The 16,650-nt window shown below is 54.5% G+C and overlaps 2 protein-coding genes across 12 annotated transcripts; one reads left to right on the top strand and one right to left on the bottom strand.

The window, feature by feature from the left end:
- Positions 1 to 214: 214 nt before the first annotated feature.
- Positions 215 to 9,435, top strand: ABI3 (ABI family member 3). The gene is made up of 8 exons (XM_020871250.2): positions 215 to 457; positions 4,555 to 4,722; positions 5,663 to 5,839; positions 7,326 to 7,411; positions 7,602 to 7,697; positions 7,858 to 7,994; positions 8,521 to 8,658; positions 8,969 to 9,435. Exons 1-8 carry the CDS (start codon positions 341 to 343, stop codon positions 9,130 to 9,132), a joined length of 1,083 nt encoding a protein of 360 aa, XP_020726909.1. The 5' UTR covers positions 215 to 340; the 3' UTR covers positions 9,133 to 9,435.
- PHOSPHO1 (phosphoethanolamine/phosphocholine phosphatase 1) lies at positions 8,158 to 16,584 on the bottom strand. Of its 11 annotated transcripts, none has more exons than XM_020871245.2 (6): positions 16,246 to 16,584; positions 15,100 to 15,197; positions 13,200 to 13,310; positions 12,265 to 12,386; positions 10,685 to 11,546; positions 8,158 to 8,264 (listed from the first exon to the last, which is right to left on the bottom strand). In XM_020871245.2, exons 3-6 carry the CDS (start codon positions 13,242 to 13,244, stop codon positions 8,184 to 8,186), a joined length of 1,110 nt encoding a protein of 369 aa, XP_020726904.1. In that variant the 5' UTR covers positions 13,245 to 13,310; positions 15,100 to 15,197; positions 16,246 to 16,584; the 3' UTR covers positions 8,158 to 8,183. The 11 variants fall into 11 exon arrangements, with proteins under 11 accessions (XP_020726904.1, XP_020726899.2, XP_020726897.2 ...); XM_020871240.2 differs by lacking the exon at positions 8,158 to 8,264 and adding an exon at positions 9,797 to 10,219 and having other exon boundaries at positions 16,379 to 16,583; XM_020871238.2 differs by lacking the exon at positions 8,158 to 8,264 and adding an exon at positions 9,797 to 10,219 and having other exon boundaries at positions 16,246 to 16,582.
- Between the last annotated feature and the right edge of the window lie 66 nt (positions 16,585 to 16,650).

Below are 16,650 nucleotides of genomic sequence, written 5' to 3'. Positions count from 1 at the left end.
CCCCCGCTGCAGCTTCCTCTCCAGGCCCAGGGAGCAATCACAGCCGCCCCGACCTTGGCTTCCTCTGCTAGGAGGGATTGGGGGGCTGGGCCCCCAAAGGGGCCCCCCCTTGTCTCCCTTCCTCTGGGCAGGCGACAGAGTGGCACAGGCCCAGGGAGTGGAGACTAACTTCCTCTTGTCCCTGCATGAGCATGTCTGCCTCTTGCTAGCAGGTTTGGGTCTCTCACGCAGAGGAAACCAAAAGCAGTAAGAGGGAGGGAAGGCAGAGCGACCAATCAAGGGCAGAGTGAGGTGCAAAACCCGGCAGGCTCCCCGGGGAGCCGGGCAGAGGCCGGGGGCCATGGCGGAGCTACAGCTACTGCAGGAGTTTGAGATCCCCACGGGCCGGGAGGCCTTGAGGGGCAACCACAGCTCCCTGCTGCGAGTCGCAGACTACTGCGAGGACAACTACGTGCAGGTAAGCAGAGCGGGTGCAGCCCTGGCACCCCAGCCCCTCCAGGGGCCCAGAGCCCATCCTGACAGGTGCTTGGCCTGGGCGTTGGCTGAGCTATCCTCCCACTCCAGGTCAGCTTTATCCCAGACCCTTAAATTCTAATGCGGACTCATGCTCCCAGGCCCTCCTGTTTCCCAGAGCCTCAGAGATGCCCAGGGAAGGCGGTGTTACCCCGTCCTGCTATAGGCCTCACCCCAGGCTCCTCTCCTTCCGAGCCTCTCACTCAGATCCAGACGCCTAAAGACTTGTCCTCATACACCTGTTGGTGCCATCATTCCGTGTTCATGCTGGCTCTAGGTAAGACTTCAGAAGAACTTTCCAAACATTGTCTTGAACTTGAGATGGATGAGAGAAAGCTCTGTCCCTGATATCTGAGGGAGAGCTGAGAGATGTCACACTATGTTGGATTAAAGAGATGGAGTTTGACTCAGAGGCAGGGGGATGGACTATATGACTGCATGCAGCAGACTACCAGCAAAATGCAAGGAGAGAGGCATTTTAGAGCAGTTTTCTAAATTGTGGGGTTGTCCCAGGATAGAGAGTAGGTGCTTGGATGAACAGAAGAGGACAGCCTTTATAACGGCCTTGTGAGACAGTATCATTATTCCTATTTTATAGATGAAGAGACAGCAGTTCAGGGAGGCAAGGTGACTTGTCCAAGGTCACATCGCTTGGCAATGGCAGAACTGGGCATCAGCCTAGCCTTCCTGACTTCTGAAGCTGAACCCTCTCCTCTCTGCCTTTCCCTCCCTGACATGCTGTATGATTTTAAGACAGTTTATTTGCATTTGCATTGGGACCTCCCAGGTACATAGGAGTCAGTGTTGAAAAAAAATAAAAATAAAAGGAGAAAATGCTTATGAGAAAATGGCAGATTAAAGACAGATAATGGTAACAGCAGTTAAAGTGCTTTGCACCTGAACTACCTTCATCGCCCCCTTCAGTCCTCACCCCAGTCTGTGAGGTGAGGACCATTCCCACTTCACAACCAGGAGGCTGAGCTTCAGAAAGGTTAACTTACGTTCCCAGAGTCTCCAAGCTAATGGTAGAACCCGGATTTGAACAAGCAACTTTGACTCCACAGCATTCCCCCCCAAACCTCTAGTTGAAAATGCTACTCCCACTGTAGATATTGAATGACTGTGGGTACTGCAAATGAGCTGGAATGTGGCTTGTGAACTAGCTGCATCCCCCCAGCACTGGAAGGCAAGCTCCTCCTATGGACTAGGATGGAGGCTCTCCTTCCCATTCCTTCAATAACTTCTGCGCATCTCAAAGCACTTCTGGATGGGTTCTCATCTGCACACACGGTGTGCACACAGAATTTGAGGTCAGAAAGAACTGAGTTCAATTTCCAGCTCCTGGACATGGGGCAAATTTCCCTTGTGATTCTTATACCTTTTATCACAGTGGTTACATGGGTTAAATGTAATAATGTATTAGCACATTTAGCCCAATGTTTCTCCCTTAAGAAGGGCAGGATAAATGGCAGCTGTTACCATCATCATCATCTTTCATCAGATGGATGAAAGACAAATATAGATATTCAAAGTTAATTCTAGTGAGGTGAAGCAGCCCTTGCAAAAACCCTCAGGGCATCAGAAGCCCTGACTCAGGTAAGAATCCTTGGATTTCAGCTTCCTTCATGCAGAACACTAACTACTAGACCACAGAACCAGTTACCTTTTCTGACTTCTCTGAGGATTTTCTGAGGAGCAAGTGCCTAGGAAGGATTTGGATGACTTCTCAAAGCTAGTCTTAAATAAGACCTGGTTCCCACGACCTCCCCCGCTTCCTCGCACTGCCCCCTCCATCTCAAGCAGGTGTCAGGAAACCCTTGGGGAATGGGGGAGGACAGGCTGGGGTCAACTGCAGAGTTCTCTGTCAGGGTCCACTGAGTTTGTAGACAGGGTAATTTGCATGATGAATAAGCAGTCAGCCATGAAGATGGATCCCAGACCTTTGTTTCTCTAGACCTGACTTTGGGTCAAGACCAAAGCCAGGGGTCGGTAGGCATCCAGGCTCTGTACCCCCAGAGCTGGGCCCAAGCAGACATGTTTCCTGTTTGGACTGACAGGAAAAATCCAGTGATGAATTCCACATGCCAGTCCAGGGAGGGGCGAGTATAAGAGAGGCCAGCTCATACAGAGGAGTAGTCACTGCTCCATTTTGGGCCTTCATTTCCTCACCTACTAAAGGACAGTCTTGAACTAGAATTAGACCTTAGACCTGTTATTCTTTCTGGATTGATCTCTTTGCCTTTTCAAGGCACTCAGTTATGTATGCTGATGAGATGTAAATTGGATGCAAATAAACATTTCTTAGCCTTGATTGGAACAGAAAGGCATGGAGAAGCACCTGAGAGGAGAAGGTTCTGGGCCCACCATTTGGTTCAAGTTTCATTTGGGCTACACTGGATGCTCCCAGGTCTCTTTGAGCACCCTGCTTAGATAGGTTCTAGGTCTATTCTCCACTACAGGCCCTGGGGAGCAACTGAGGGCCCTTAACAAGGAGACCTCAGGGTACAGCCTTATTGATCAGTCTGCTGGCCTCTCCCCGGACTTGCCCTGGATTGGCCCCTACCCTCGTGTTCCAACTTGAGATGAGGAAGCTGCCTGGGGAACCAAATGACTAGAGAAGCAAACCCTCTTCAGTCTTCAGACACTCCCTGTCCACCCCACCACCACTGCCTGGAAGTGTGGCCCTAGCCAGCACCAGGCACAGTGCCTGGCATGCAGTAGGAAGATGCCCAGCAAGTGTTTGGGTTTGCATTCAACCCACTGATTAATTCACAAATGCATATTCATCAAGTTTCATCTATATGTCAGGCACTAACTATTCCAGGATAGGATACAGAGTAAAACAGATGAGCTCCCTCACCTCATAGTGCTTACATTCTAGTGTGTGTGGATGTGTGTGTGTGTGTGTGTGGAGGAATAGATAATAAAGTACACAGATAAAAAATTTCAGATGGTACTAAGTGCTATGAAGAAAACAGTAAATCTAATACAGAGTCAATACAGAGGTGGGCTAGGAGAGATCTTAGGGTGGTGAGGGCAAGTGTCTCTGAAGACCTGAAGTATAACAAGTGCAACGGCCCTGAGGTACAAGCAATCTGAGCTTGATCAGGAACTGAGACTCAACAGCCAGTGTGGCTGGAGGACCATGAGTGAGAGGGAGAGAGGAAGGGGATGAGGGTGAGGAGAAAAACAGGAGCCAGCCTTGTGGGACCCTATATAGGCCGCGGTTACATAGGCTACACTTCCCTGGTGGCTCAGAGAGTAAAGAATCCGCCTGCAATGCGGGAGACCTGGTTTTGATCCCTGGGTCAGGAAGAGTCCCTGGAGAAGGGAATGGCAACCCACTCCAGTATTCTTGCCTGGAAAATTCCACAGACAGAGAAGCCTGATGGGCTATAGTCCACAGGGTCACAAAGAGTTGGACACAACTGGGCAACTAATACTTTCACTATATAGGCTAAAGTTAGAAGTTGCTTTAGTCTACCCTTTCTGGGCTTCAGCTTCTTATCTATAAAATGGACCAAATTATTGGTTCCCAAACACCACCTTGCAGATCAGAGCTAAGCCAGGAGCTCAGGAGTCACCTAAGGAGCTTTTAAAGGTACAGATTCACTGGCCGCATGCCCAGGGGATTCTGGTTAGAAGGTCTGGGATGAGGGCCTGAGGTTGGTTGGTTGGTTTTCAAGTCCAATAATAATCTCTTCCAGCTGGTGTTGACTTCCTCTTTCCTTTCTACTGTTCACCATTTTCCAGCCCCCTAAAAAAAAAATCACCTCAGGAGGGTGGTAGGGCTAATCCTCAGTGTGACTATCTGAGAAGGGTATCTTTTCCTCCCCTTGGATTCAGTCCCCAAGGCCGCAGATTCACTTTCCTAACACCCCTTGAGTCCTTCTTATTGCGTCATTCTTACAGACACCTCCTCAAACATCTGACAGTAACCGCTCTCTCCCAACTCAGCCCCCATCTTCTTCATACCCTATCCCATCCCAGCCCACCCAGCCAAGGACCCAGTGGAACATGCCAGGGCTGTGTGTATTTCAGGCCACCGACAAGCGAAAAGCGCTGGAGGAGACCATGGCTTTCACCACCCAGGCCCTGGCCAGCGTGGCCTACCAGGTGGGCAACCTGGCTGGACACACCCTGCGTATGCTGGACCTTCAGGCGGCTGCCCTGCGGCAGGTGGAAGCCCGCGTCAGCACACTGGGCCAGGTAAGAGCTGGGGAAAGGCTGCTCGCCTCAGCCCCTAACTCTTCAGCCCCACCCGGACATCTTCTGCAGCAAAAGTTCTTTCCTGCCTTCCTCTACATCCACAAACACCCACCTCTATCCCAGAAAGTTGGCACTTGCCAAGCTTTTTGAGCTTCCTTTCCTCTTCGGACCAGGAACTCCCCGATGGCAGAACTCTTTCTGAATTCCTTCCTACATGATAGAAAGCAAGCTCTCCCCATCACAGTGGCTACACAGCACAGAAACGAGGCAAATGGACCCTGTTTTCATCTAAACACAGGTGGTGACGTTATAAATATCCCAAGGTCAGACTGCTTGCTTGGCAAGGTCATTCTCGGCCCTGGAGGCACTGCCACCACCACACAGAGCCCCACCCCATCTCGCATATACACCCTCCTCCTTCCTTCCTGAATCCTTGGCCAAGGAATTACCCCATAAACCACATGCACAGAGCTCCACATCAGCGTGGCCTGTGCATCACTCGCACATTCAGTGTGTGTCTTTTTCTCTCACCCCAGTGGACTGAAGTTTCCACCCTCTCAGAGATGTAGGTTTCTCCAAAGAACATTCCAAGAGGAAGCTGATTCGCTTATATTGTCCCCCAAGAGGGAGAGCTGGTTCAGCCTCGATTCTCAGCCACCTCCACGTTATCTCCCTCTGCTCCCAAGCTGGCCCAGCCTCTTCCCAGCGCCCCTTTAAGGATGCTGTGTCTCCCTGCTCAGCTAATAATGACCCTTGTTCTCTTCCACCTGAAGTTGCTCCAAAGTGGCTCCATCCTCTGCTGGCAACTCTTCACCCAAATGCTGTGCGACCTTAGGGACAAAACTCACTCTTTCTCTGCACCTCGCTCCCACCCGTGGCCTCTCCCCCTCCCCAAAGTCTTAAGGGAAATAGCGCCGTCACCTCCAACTCTGTCACACAGATGGTGAACATGCATATGGAGAAAGTGGCCCGAAGGGAGATCGGCACCTTAGCGACTGTCCAGCGGCTGCCCCCCGGCCAGAAAATCATCGCCCCTGAGAGCCTGCCTCAGCTCACGCCCTACTACAGGAGACCCCTCAACTTCAGTTGCCTGGATGACATTGGCCATGGGATCAAGGTAGAGAGAGGGGCCCCTCCTCTTTCTCCACAGCACACAGTTTTTTTAAGGCCACACTTCATGGGGATCTTGTTTCCCCAGTCCATGCTCCATGCAGTGGAGGCACAGAGCCCTAGCCACTGGGCCACCAGGGAAGTCCCCCCACCCTCTCTAGATCCTCAGTTCTCTTCCAGGACCATATTCTTGTCCCACCCTGCAGCCCCTTTCCTTCCTCATTCCCTGAAGCCATCGCCCTAAGTGGCTCTGCTGCTCCCCAGGGGGCCCCCTTATAGGAGAGGGGGCTCATCTTCTTCCTTCAGAATTCATCATGACCTTTCTCTTGCACCGCAGGCAGATTCTTTCCCAGCTGAGCTACCAGGGAAGCCCACGACCTTTCTCTTAATAACTGACCTTTACCCTTATCACACGACCTGCTGAGAATGCCATCTGGGCTCACACATACACACTTGTAGGTACAGGATGGGGGTGTGTGTGAAGGGGAAGAGCGGAGAGGGAGGGTGTCAGGGCGCATGAGAATGGTTCCCCAGCCACATGAGAACAGCAACTTCCTCTGTCTGGAGGTTTGAGGTCACTGTGCTGAAGTCACCCAGAGTTGCTGTTGGGTGGGGAGGGCGGGGGATGTAGGCACTCAAATGAGGACATGGTGAAGATGGGCATTTTCTTCTCAGTCCACCTCCTTCTGTGAGGTGGGAGAGGACACACCCTTAATCCCATTTTATCCATTCCTTGTCCCCACACTTCAACATTCCAGATTAGATTGGCTGCTCTCCTGTATATAAATGGCCCCTTGATTTCCTTAACACAACATCTCCCCCTAAAACAGAAAGCACACTCGCCAGGCCCTCTTACCAGTGAGTGCTTCCTTTTATCCAACCTAAATTCTTTATGCCTGAGTTCAAGTCCCTTTTGTCTTATCCCTAGGGGAGGATAGCAGGGGACATCATTCCTCTTGTACCCATTCTTGGGGAAACTCCATCACCAACTGAAGTGCTCTCTTGCACCTGAGTTCACAGCTTGTCACTTGTACACTCTACATTCTGCTCCTCTCTGCCCTGAACTCCCCAAAGCCAGTTCCTCAGGCCCTTGAAAATGACAGGTGGGAGGTTTCTACCTCAACCTCTACCTCCTCAGCCATGGGCTGGAGTTGGGGTTTCTCAGAGTTAAGGCCCACAAAGCTGAGCGCTCAGAGGCGCTCGCTTTGGGCGAGAGTGGGGCTCAGCTGCTGAGGCCCTGCAAGAGGAAGTGGCCTGCAGACCCTGTCTGCCTGAGACTATGGCAGATTTAAGGCCTGGTCTGCCAAGAGCAAGACTGAGGGGGGTGGGGTGGGAGAGCAGGCTGGGAAGTGGAAGTCGGAACTTGCTCTCCGTCCTCCCCACTCTCCCAGTTCTCATCTGCCCCTCCCCCATTTCCTCTCTGGGATGGAGGGGGGCTGTTGCTGGCCCCTATGGGTGTCAGCCCCCGCCCCCTGCTCCCCCGCCCCCCGCAGGATCTGAGCAAGCAGCTGTCGCGGACCGGGACCTTGTCTCGTAAGAGCATCAAGGCGCCTGCTACTCCCGCCTCTGCCACCCTAGGGTGAGGTCTCCCCACAATCCTAACCTGCCCCCCTCCTTTCCTTCCCCTCAACCAGAAACTACTCCCCACCACCCGCCCCTTCAAGCCAGGCGCCAAACTTCCTCCTCCAACTGCCTCTTCTCCCCGAACCAACTCCTGCTCGCCTGATGCCTTCTCCCTCGACGTCACCCCTCCTATCTCCCCACCCCAGGAGAGCGCCCCGGATCCCTGAGCCCGTGCAGCCCCCCGTGGTGCCCGATGGCAGACTCTCCGCGGCCTCTTCTGCCTCCTCCCTGGCCTCGGCTGGGTGAGCCCCACAGGTTTTAGGTTGGGGGTGATCGTGAAGGTGGATTAAGACTGAGGACCACAAGGGCGGAGCTTGTGATTGAAGGGGCGGGGTCAGTTTGGGTACTGAGTTAGGAAGTGGTCCCCCAATTTAGCAAAGCCCCTTTCTCTCTGGTCTTCAGCAGCACCGAAGGTGTCGGTGGGGTCTCCATGACCAAGGGGCAGGCAGCCCCCCCACCGCCACCCCCACTCCCCCCTGCTGCCCCTGACTTCTTCCCGATACCCCCTTCGTTGGAGAAACTGCCTCTGCCCCCACCGGGTAAGGAGCCCCGCCCCCTCCTCCTATCTCAACATTTGGGGTCGTTTTCTCACCTCTCGATACTTCCCACCCCATCTCACCCCAGTTGGATCCAACTGGGCCTATGTCAGTGAATACTTTGTCCAAGGTAGGACAGGAAGAAAGCAGAGGAAGCAAGCTAACATAATTTAGCCCCTGCTTTTTACCAAGTCAAAGCTTCTCATCCATTTTCTTGCTTAAATTTGACCGCTTAGGATCTTCACACTCCCATTCAACAGATGAAGAAACAGCCTGTGAAGTTAAATTAAGGGACTTGCTCAAGGCTTGCCCAGCCAAGTGGCAGAGTCTGATCACCCTACACTGTCCAACACTGCTGTGTTTACTGAGCACCTGCTAGAGGCACTTGTGGGAGGAGTAGGATGAACAAGGGCTGCAGGCAGGGAACATCCAATGGGTAGATCCCGGGGCCCTGCTCTCCAACAGGGAAGTTTCTTGGAGTGGATGGGGTTGCGGTGTCACACTTGCAGCCTTTCTGCTTCTTTCCCAGCCCCAGAGCTGCCCATGCCCCTCGACCTGCCCCCTCCTCCACCCCTGGATATAGATGATCTGGAGCTGCCACCTCCACCCCCACCGGGCTTTGGGTCCGAAGAGCCCAGCTGGGTCCCTGATGCGTACTTGGAGAAAGGTACTTGAGTCCTGGGACTGAAGGACAACAGATTGTGGGGTCAGGTTCTCCCCACTCTTCTAGCCCAGAGCCATTCTCCCTTCCATTTGCAAAGGTGTGACTCTGTTATTTCCCCCACCACACACCCACACAGAAAAGCAGCTGGCCTGATATTGAGTATTAGCTCAGCTGGGGAGGAGCCCAGGGCTTAGTAGAAGGCATCTCCTGCCCCAGTCCCCCTGGTCCTCCCTAGAGTGCAGTGTGTGGGCCCCAGCACCCCAGGGTGCAGCAGGAGGCACATCTCACGGCACCCTCCCCTCTCTCCCTCCAGTGGTGACACTGTACCCATACACCCGCCAGAAGGACAACGAGCTCTCCTTCTCTGAGGGCACAGTTATCTGCATCACCCGCCGCTACTCTGATGGATGGTGTGAGGGTGTCTGCTCCGAGGGGTCTGGATTCTTCCCTGGGAACTATGTGGAGCCCATCAGCTGACAGCCTGGTCTCTGCAATGCTGATTCAAGCACTGCCTTGAGTGAGCCTGAGTCCCACACTAAAGCCAGCTTCACTCAAGGCTGGACCAGGCTTGCACACCTCTGGCTGTTAACTGTTGTCTGTCCCTTTCCCCCATTGCAGTGGGCGGGGGTCCTGGGAGAGGTACCCAGAAGCCTGCTAGAGACAGGAAAGAACTGGAAGCCAAAGTGTTTGGTGATCTTATCCACAGGGGACCCTTGGACCATGCAAGACAGGGTCTCCAGCTGCAGGTGCCAACTTGGAATAAAAGTGGTGACCTCTTGATGATTGCCCTTCAGGATGGGGGGCGGGGTGTGCCGAAAGATTGAAAGGTAGCCTGGTTTTTAGGCTCCCACTGAATGACTCACTTTGCCTGCCCTAAGCGGGAATAGCTCCCATCTCCTCCCAGCTTGAGCCCTCTCCATGAGACCCTTGTGCCGCTCTGTGAAGACGCTGCATCCAGGTCTTTAGCCTGTTACTTGCTTTATGCAGTCAGTCTTGGTTCCCCTAACTGGACTCTCCTCCAAGAGTGGGGTCCAGCTCCCTCACTAAATGGGGGTCCAGCTCCCTCACTAAATGGGGCTTTCTGAGAGATCATCTCACCCTCATCCCTCAGACTGCGGCGCGAGAGATCTCAGTCACCTCCGCCCCTTTACCGCCTTTATAGCTCTGAAACACCAAGAGGAGGGGGTTGGGTTTCACTGGCTCTGCTTTTAAAACATCATGGCTTTCTGTTCCATACGGGAGGGGAGGGGTTCAGAGGGTCCAGTCGGCGGGGCGACTTTGGTTAAGTCCCTGGTTTCTTGCTGCATAGAAGAGGCTGGGGTGCGAGGAGGAGACGTCGTCGCGTTCTCTGTCCCTGGCTGGCCGGACCCGAGCCGGGACAGTGTGCTACCTCATTCCACCACCAGGAGGCGATTGTTTCCTCTGGGATTTCTTCCTGTGGGAACGCTGACAGCGTGCGTGGGGGGAGGCAGGAGTGTAGTGTAGGGTCACAGAAGGTAAAGCAAGGCCTAGGCCTGAGACTGGCGTCGGTGGAGAGCACCATCTCTCCGCGGGGGGTCCGGGGCTGAAGGGGCGGGGGGAGGAATTTCAGGACCTGGGTCCCCCTGACAGAAGTCTAGGGGAAAGAAGTCATGCGGCCCAAGGCAACAGTTAATGCAACACAGCGGGAGATGTTCCTTCTCTACCCTGCCAGGCAACCCCTCACCCCCAGTTGGAAGGGGCGAGGTTTTTGGAAAACACTGCTGCCTGCTTGGGTCTGCGCACCACCCTGGTGGGGCCAAACTCTAGAATTGAATCGCTTGCAGTGGAACTGGGGGAGACAGCCAAGCTGGGTTAACTGCATAGACGGGGACAGCTCCGAACTCTCTCCTCCAGCGCCCCCAATAGACGAGCTCCGGATTCCGGAAATTCCCGCAGGGACCCACCAAAACAAAAGGGAAAGGGACTAATAAAACTAGGTTTGTCTTTCCCTGTCCCCCTTCCCGCCGGGCGCCCCCTGCAGGCCGCGTCCTCAGCACGTCTTCAGCACCTGTTGCAGATGGAGGCGCACTTCGGTGGCATTTTCCCAGGGTACCACGCTGGCGCGGAAGGAGCTGGGCTCAGCCTTCTGTGCCTCCTGGATAAGGCGGTGCATGGGGTAGCCGCGGCGAGGGAAGGCCACATCGCCACCGGCCAGCAGCCCCATGGGACAGAAGTCGTTGGCGCCGTCGCCCACGTAGAAAAGGCGCTCGAAGTGCACGCCGTCGTGGGCCCGCTCGCGCAGGTAGTCGCTGAGCACCTTGTGCTTGCACATGTTGGCGGGGCAGCGCGCGCAGCTGTGTGAGTGGAAGGGCCGCAGCGCCAGCAGCCCCCGAGCGTCGGGCCCGGAAGGGTTGCTGAAGATGCGGCGGAACAGGCCTTGGTGGCCAGCGGCGCGCAGCGCGCTCTCCACGCCAAAGGTGTTGGCGTCTGAGATAAGAATAACCTCAAAGCAGGAACCCTGCTTGGCCACAAACTGCAGCAGTTCGCCCATGCCGGGCGACAGCGGGATGGACTCGTAGACCACGCGCAGGTCTCGCGGCCGCACGCCCTGGTCGCCCAGGTACTGGAAGACGCGCTGCATGTACTCGTTGTAGAAGCCCTCGCGGTAGGTGGCACGCAGGCTCTCCGGGAGCCGCTGGCCCGGCGCCGCGCGCACGATCGAGTCGTCGCTGTTTTCGTCCACGATAGTCTCATCAAAGTCGAAGGTCAGGAGGAAGCGCGGCGAGCCCTGCGCAGCCATCCCGCCGTCCTGGGAGCACGGGGGAGAGGAGCAGGAGGAGGAGGGAGCAAGCGAGAGGGGGCGCGGCAGGAGCCGGCCCGGGAGAGGCAGGTTAGCGGGCCACGGCCAGAGATGCTGGCACATCGAAGACCTGAGGAGGACCCAAGGCTGGTTAAGCTGGTTAAGCAATGCCGGCGTCCCCACCCCTGCCTTCCCTGTCCACCCTCTTGCACTTCTGTGTTAACTGCTCTGGGTTTCATTCTCAGGGGACCATCCTCCTGAACCCTTAAGAGGTTTGGCACCTTTCTTCTAATCTCATCTGGGGCCATGGGGGCTTAACCGAGGTTCAGGAAGAGTGGAAGAGCAGCTTCCAAGGGGTCACTCCGTTGGGAACGTTTCTGGACTAGACCATTCTAGAGACTTCCAGTGACCCCTTGTTGGTGGTGGACACAGGGAAGGTGGGAGGGACTCTCCACTCCTCTTCCCTAACATAGTCAAGGGAAACCATTCATTCATTCATTCATTCAACTGGAGCAGATTCGTCATTCCACTTTTCAGCCATGTAGAGCCGATGGCTTGTAGGACTGTGGTGGACAGTAGAAGCCAGGGAAGACTTGTTGGCACTACCCAAGGCATGTGGGCAATCAGTGCCAGGCCTGGAGAGTGAGATGCCTGGGCTTCTGCATTGGCCAGAGAACTGGATTTTAGCTCTTGGAAGAACCAGGTAGGTGGATTGACCACCCCAAATCCAGGCAGGCTCTGTGAGCTGCTTCCAGCCAGGTGGCACTGGGCAGGGGTCCAAGGAGGGGACACAGCTTCTCTGGGGAGTTTTAGGGCCCTGTGCTGACAGCTCATCACTAATCACTTGCCAATTCCCTGGGAAGAACTTGTCAGCAGATGGGGTTTCTGCCAGAGTCCGAAGCAAGCGGGCAGCAGGAGAAGCAGTGGGACTTGGGGAAGTAGGAGCCTCCCGCACCAGGCCACGACATACCTGGGAGATAGGTAAGGAAGAGGAAAGAGAGCAGCAGTGGCTGAGAAGGCAGAAGGAGAGGTGGGGGGGGGGGGGGCATGGTTGGGGTGGAGGGGATGAGGAAGGAGTGGGGAAGAAGAGGGCCCGGAGGATGTCATGCTAGGGGAGCACAGGGCAGAGGGATAGGAAGAGTGGGGGTGGGGAGCTCCAGGAAGTCAAGACCTTGGGATGCTCATGTTAATGGGGGATAAGGGAGAGGATGCAGAGCAACATGGCAAGGGTGAGGGCATGAAGGCAAGCATGTGGACAGCAGAAGCCCTCTGCAGCTTGCCCCTGCCACGGAGGGACAGCAAGCAGACTGCACAGCTTCAGAGTATCATTGTGCTGTCTTTCTCCCTCTCAACCTTCCACCCCAATTAGTTGAGACGAAACCACTCCTCTTTCAGGTTTCTTTCTAACTCCCTTTCCAATATTCCTGTGATGTTTATGGCCTGGCACATCCTGTAAAATGGAGGTCCAAGGCTCCTAACTTCTGAGTTGGGATTTGAACCTGGCTATCTACCTCCCTAGCAGAAACGTCCCTTCAACTTCATGCCTACAGTCACTCTCTGGTCTCACCAACATCTGTCCAAGTTTCAGTGGCCCAGGATTCTTGGAGTTGAGGATATAAGGCATCAGGGCCCCACACTTGGGATGGAAGCTTCCAGGGATTAGTGGAGGCGCAATAGAGGTGAGAGCAGGCTTAAAAGAGGCTGGATAGGGCGCCTCCCACCCCATGATGGGAACAGGGAGCTGAGGCCTCATCCTAAGAGACCCCTGAAGGGACCCACTTACCCTAGACAGGCATCGGAGGCCAGCAACTGGAAAACACCCGCTCATTGTCAGTACATCACCCTGAGCACCACCTGTAGGGATTGTTGGCCTCCAGCTGTCGGTCCAGAGCTCCTGACAACCATACAAGGTCCATGTGAGGGTGTCCAGTCAGGTGGCTTTGTTTCCACCACTAACATCCACCTGATCCTATCCCCTCTCCTGAGCCCCAGGAACCACTCAGTAAAAACAGCCCATCAAATAAGCTGAGGACCACAAGGCCCTTGCTAGGCATCCTCTTAACAATCCCTCATGATGCTGGAAAGGTTACAGATATTATTGAAGACCTAGAAAGGGTAACCAACTTATGCAAACATCACCCACTATATATGACAGAGACAGATCTCAAAACCAGATCTCAGAATCTGAGACCAGTGTTTCTTTCTCTATATGTTCATTGCCCCTTTCTTGTGTATGGTACATCATGGTTTACAAATCAGCTTCACTCATATTCTGTCCTTGCTCAACACAATTCCGTGGATTCAGCAGATGAAAAGCACTCAAGAGATTAAATAACTTGCCCAAGGCTACCATGTTTCTATTGGGCAAAGCCTGGTTCATGAACACTTGGCCACAGCCTTGCCTGCCCTCTGTCCTCAAAAGGGAAGAGGCAGATGCCCAGGGCTGGGCATCCACTGCAGCTGGAGGGCTAGGACCCCTGGGTACCACAGGTGATCTGATCAAGGACTGTCTCACTCAATGGTGCTTCTAGAGACTGGCAGTCCGCCAAGAGTCAGGTTGGTATTTCTGCCAGATTTTTCTATGTGACTTTGGGGACAGGATTTGGCTTCATGGGGGCTTCACCAGTGCTGCTTCAAACCTACAACTCCCAGTTGCTCCCCTCCACCCTGGGTTTAAATGAGAAACTATAGATGCAGCTGGGACACATCTGGACCACTACTGTGAGCCAGACTAGACAGGGGAAGGAGCAAACGTCTGGCCGGCTGCTGCCCTCTGGTGGTAAGAGTGGGTTGACACTGGGTACCCCTCTGACTTTGTCAAGGTGACTCTCCCCAGACCATCCCAGGACAGCAAGGAAAATCAACAGCTTCTCAAGAAAGAGACTGGGACTTTGCAGGAGCAGGGCACCAGTCAGAGGAAGGGCTCCCTCCATCTTGAGGTACCCCATCTGTCCCCACTCCCTGGCTACACATGGAATGTGGGTTTCAGCCTTTTCCCTAAGAATTTGTAGTCTAGGAATCTAGTTGTGGCCAAAGCTGAATGGGGCAGTGGGCAGAAAGAGGGAAGGGATTGGGAGAGGAGACACAGGTCAAAAAAATGGGAGAGAAGGGGAGGGAGGCATGTGAGGTAAAGGGCGGGCATGTTTGGGGGGTTAGAGGTGGGAGGGCTGTCCCCAGGTCCCATCTAGATGGACTTTCAGCTTCCAGAATCCTGGCTGATATCACATGTCCCCCAGGGGACAGGTGAGTCCAAAGAGGAAAGGTCAAGGGATGCCACACCCCTTGTAAAAGCAAACATGGACAGACACATGCCAGGCAGATATGAAGATAAAGGGTCTCCAGGAATCACACAGAGACCAGCTTTCATTGCTTTGCCCTTGGTTCTTTTTTTTTTTTAATTTGGTGGAATAGTCTACTTGTTTTTAATCATGTTCAAAACTTCTCGCAAAAGTTAGGTTCTTTTCATCTAATACTACTATTCAGGGAAATTAGATAAACTTTTATTGTTGGTGAGTTGCCCTTGTTTGTTTTAGTCCCCAGAGCAGAAAGCCAGACAACCTGGATTTCTTCCCCTCGAAATTGAGAAGGCCATGCTGCAACACCCACCCCTATCCCACAGTAGTCAAAGGCACCCCAGGCCCCACTGAAATCTGGCTCTTGGGACATTCAGAGAGGTCACTCACCTCTGGAAGCTTTCTCCTGAGTGACTGAATCCTCTGTGGTCACCAAATAGAGTCTCTCAGAGGAAAGGGGGACAGGACCTCTGAGCTTTTCCAGCCGGCTAGAGCAGAGGACAGAAGGGTTTCATTGGGCTGGCAGGGAGTCCATATTCTAGTTCTACCTAAAACCAGTGTTTCCCCCACCCCCCACACCCGCCCCTCGCACACCTGCAGCTTTTTACACAAGTGCTGTTACATTATATCCATGGGAATAGGATGGGAGGACACCTTTAGGGTAGGGGAACAAAGTTTGAAAATTCCCATTAATGGATGGTTGGAGTCCAGAGGGCAGTGTTCCACAAGAAACTTCGGGATAAGGATGTGGCAGGGACAAGGATCCCAGAAATACTACAGTAACAAGTCCTCTGCTCAAGACCAGGTCTCCTAGTATCAATCACTAGAAATCACTTTCCACCAATTGGAATTCTCCCCCGCCCCCAGACAGCACTCCCAACTTCACCGTGGTTTCTTCCTTCACCACTAGCAGTGAATAAGAAAAACAAAAGCCCAGAGGGGTCAAGCTAACATCCTGGGTCACACAGCATCAGAATCAGGATTAGAACTAGAACTCAAGGGTCTCTGCTGCCTCTTGGGAAAACTGCAGCCAGAATTTCCTCTGTTGCCCTGGAGACTCCCCTGGGTTGTGAGCTTGTGGTCCTGACAGCTGGGTTGACGTCCTGGAGCTCTGGTGGACCAGGAGTCACCTCTGTTCCCCTGCCTGGGTAGACAAGCTAGGAGGGGATCTTCAGTGGGCAAGGAGGTGGCAGCTGCCGGTGGAGTCTGGGGAGAGATATTTTTAGAGGTGGCTGGGAAGCAGGCACTCTGGCACACCCCCAGCTGGCCGGTGCTTCGCTCCAGTGCGGGGCGGCGGGGGGGGGCGGGGGACAGTTCGGGAGCCCAGGGGACTCGTGGGTGGCGGGGAGCAAGGGAGCACGGATTCCTTCGCCTTGTCTGTGTCGGGAATGGAGCATAGCCGGACACCTAGTCCCTTGGGTAGGAGAGGAACTCATTCCTCCGCTCCAGCGACTCCCCCACGGACACGCGCGTGAAGGAGCGCTCTCAGATCCAGCGCAGCCCCCACCCCACGCTGGGACCCCAGCCTTCCCCTACCTCGGCGAGTCCAGGACTCACGTGGGAAGCGGCGGCGGCAGAGGTCTGTCCCGGCTGAGTTTGGAGTGTGAAGAGTAGGGGGACACGGGCTAGCTGAGGTATTTGGGCTCAGGATGGAGCAAGGGGTGCTTACGGGAATTGGAGGGGATGCGGTGTCTTATCCACCCCCGGATTTCTGGGCTTCGGCTCTCACGAGTCCCTCCAGTCTGGAGGAGCCGTGGATGATGTGCGTCTGGGCCGTCCCCTCCACTTGCCCCCCATCCCCCCGGGCCGCCGCCGCGTCCCCTTTAAATACCCGGGAGCCGGAGCCGGAGCCGCGGCTGGCGCTGCGGCTGCCGCAGCACCGGAGCCCACCGCAGTCTCCGCACGTCACAAGCGGTTGTCCAATCACAGCGGCGTCGGAGC

This window comes from Odocoileus virginianus, chromosome 17 (assembly GCF_023699985.2).
Source record: "Odocoileus virginianus isolate 20LAN1187 ecotype Illinois chromosome 17, Ovbor_1.2, whole genome shotgun sequence".
In the NCBI taxonomy this organism is placed as follows: Eukaryota; Metazoa; Chordata; class Mammalia; order Artiodactyla; family Cervidae; genus Odocoileus; species Odocoileus virginianus.
This window is presented reverse-complemented; position numbering and strand designations above follow the sequence as displayed.

What these genes read in the sequence shown, in the direction of transcription:
- ABI3 (XM_020871250.2), top strand. Translation starts at nt 341, where the DNA reads ATGGCGGAGCTACAGCTACTGCAGGAGTTTGAGATCCCCACGGGCCGG. An exon ending in TCCTCCCTGGCCTCGGCTGG is followed by an intron (nt 7,698 to 7,857) that starts GTGAGCCCCACA and finishes TCTGGTCTTCAG; the next exon opens with CAGCACCGAAGGTGTCGGTG. An exon ending in ACTGCCTCTGCCCCCACCGG is followed by an intron (nt 7,995 to 8,520) that starts GTAAGGAGCCCC and finishes CTTCTTTCCCAG; the next exon opens with CCCCAGAGCTGCCCATGCCC.
- PHOSPHO1 (XM_020871240.2), bottom strand. Translation starts at nt 13,244, where the DNA reads ATGAGCGGGTGTTTTCCAGTTGCTGGCCTCCGATGCCTGTCTAGG. An exon ending in GCCTCCGATGCCTGTCTAGG is followed by an intron (nt 12,387 to 13,199) that starts GTAAGTGGGTCC and finishes CCTATCTCCCAG; the next exon opens with GTATGTCGTGGCCTGGTGCG. An exon ending in AAGTTCTTCCCAGGGAATTG is followed by an intron (nt 11,547 to 12,264) that starts GCAAGTGATTAG and finishes GGTCCTCCTCAG; the next exon opens with GTCTTCGATGTGCCAGCATC.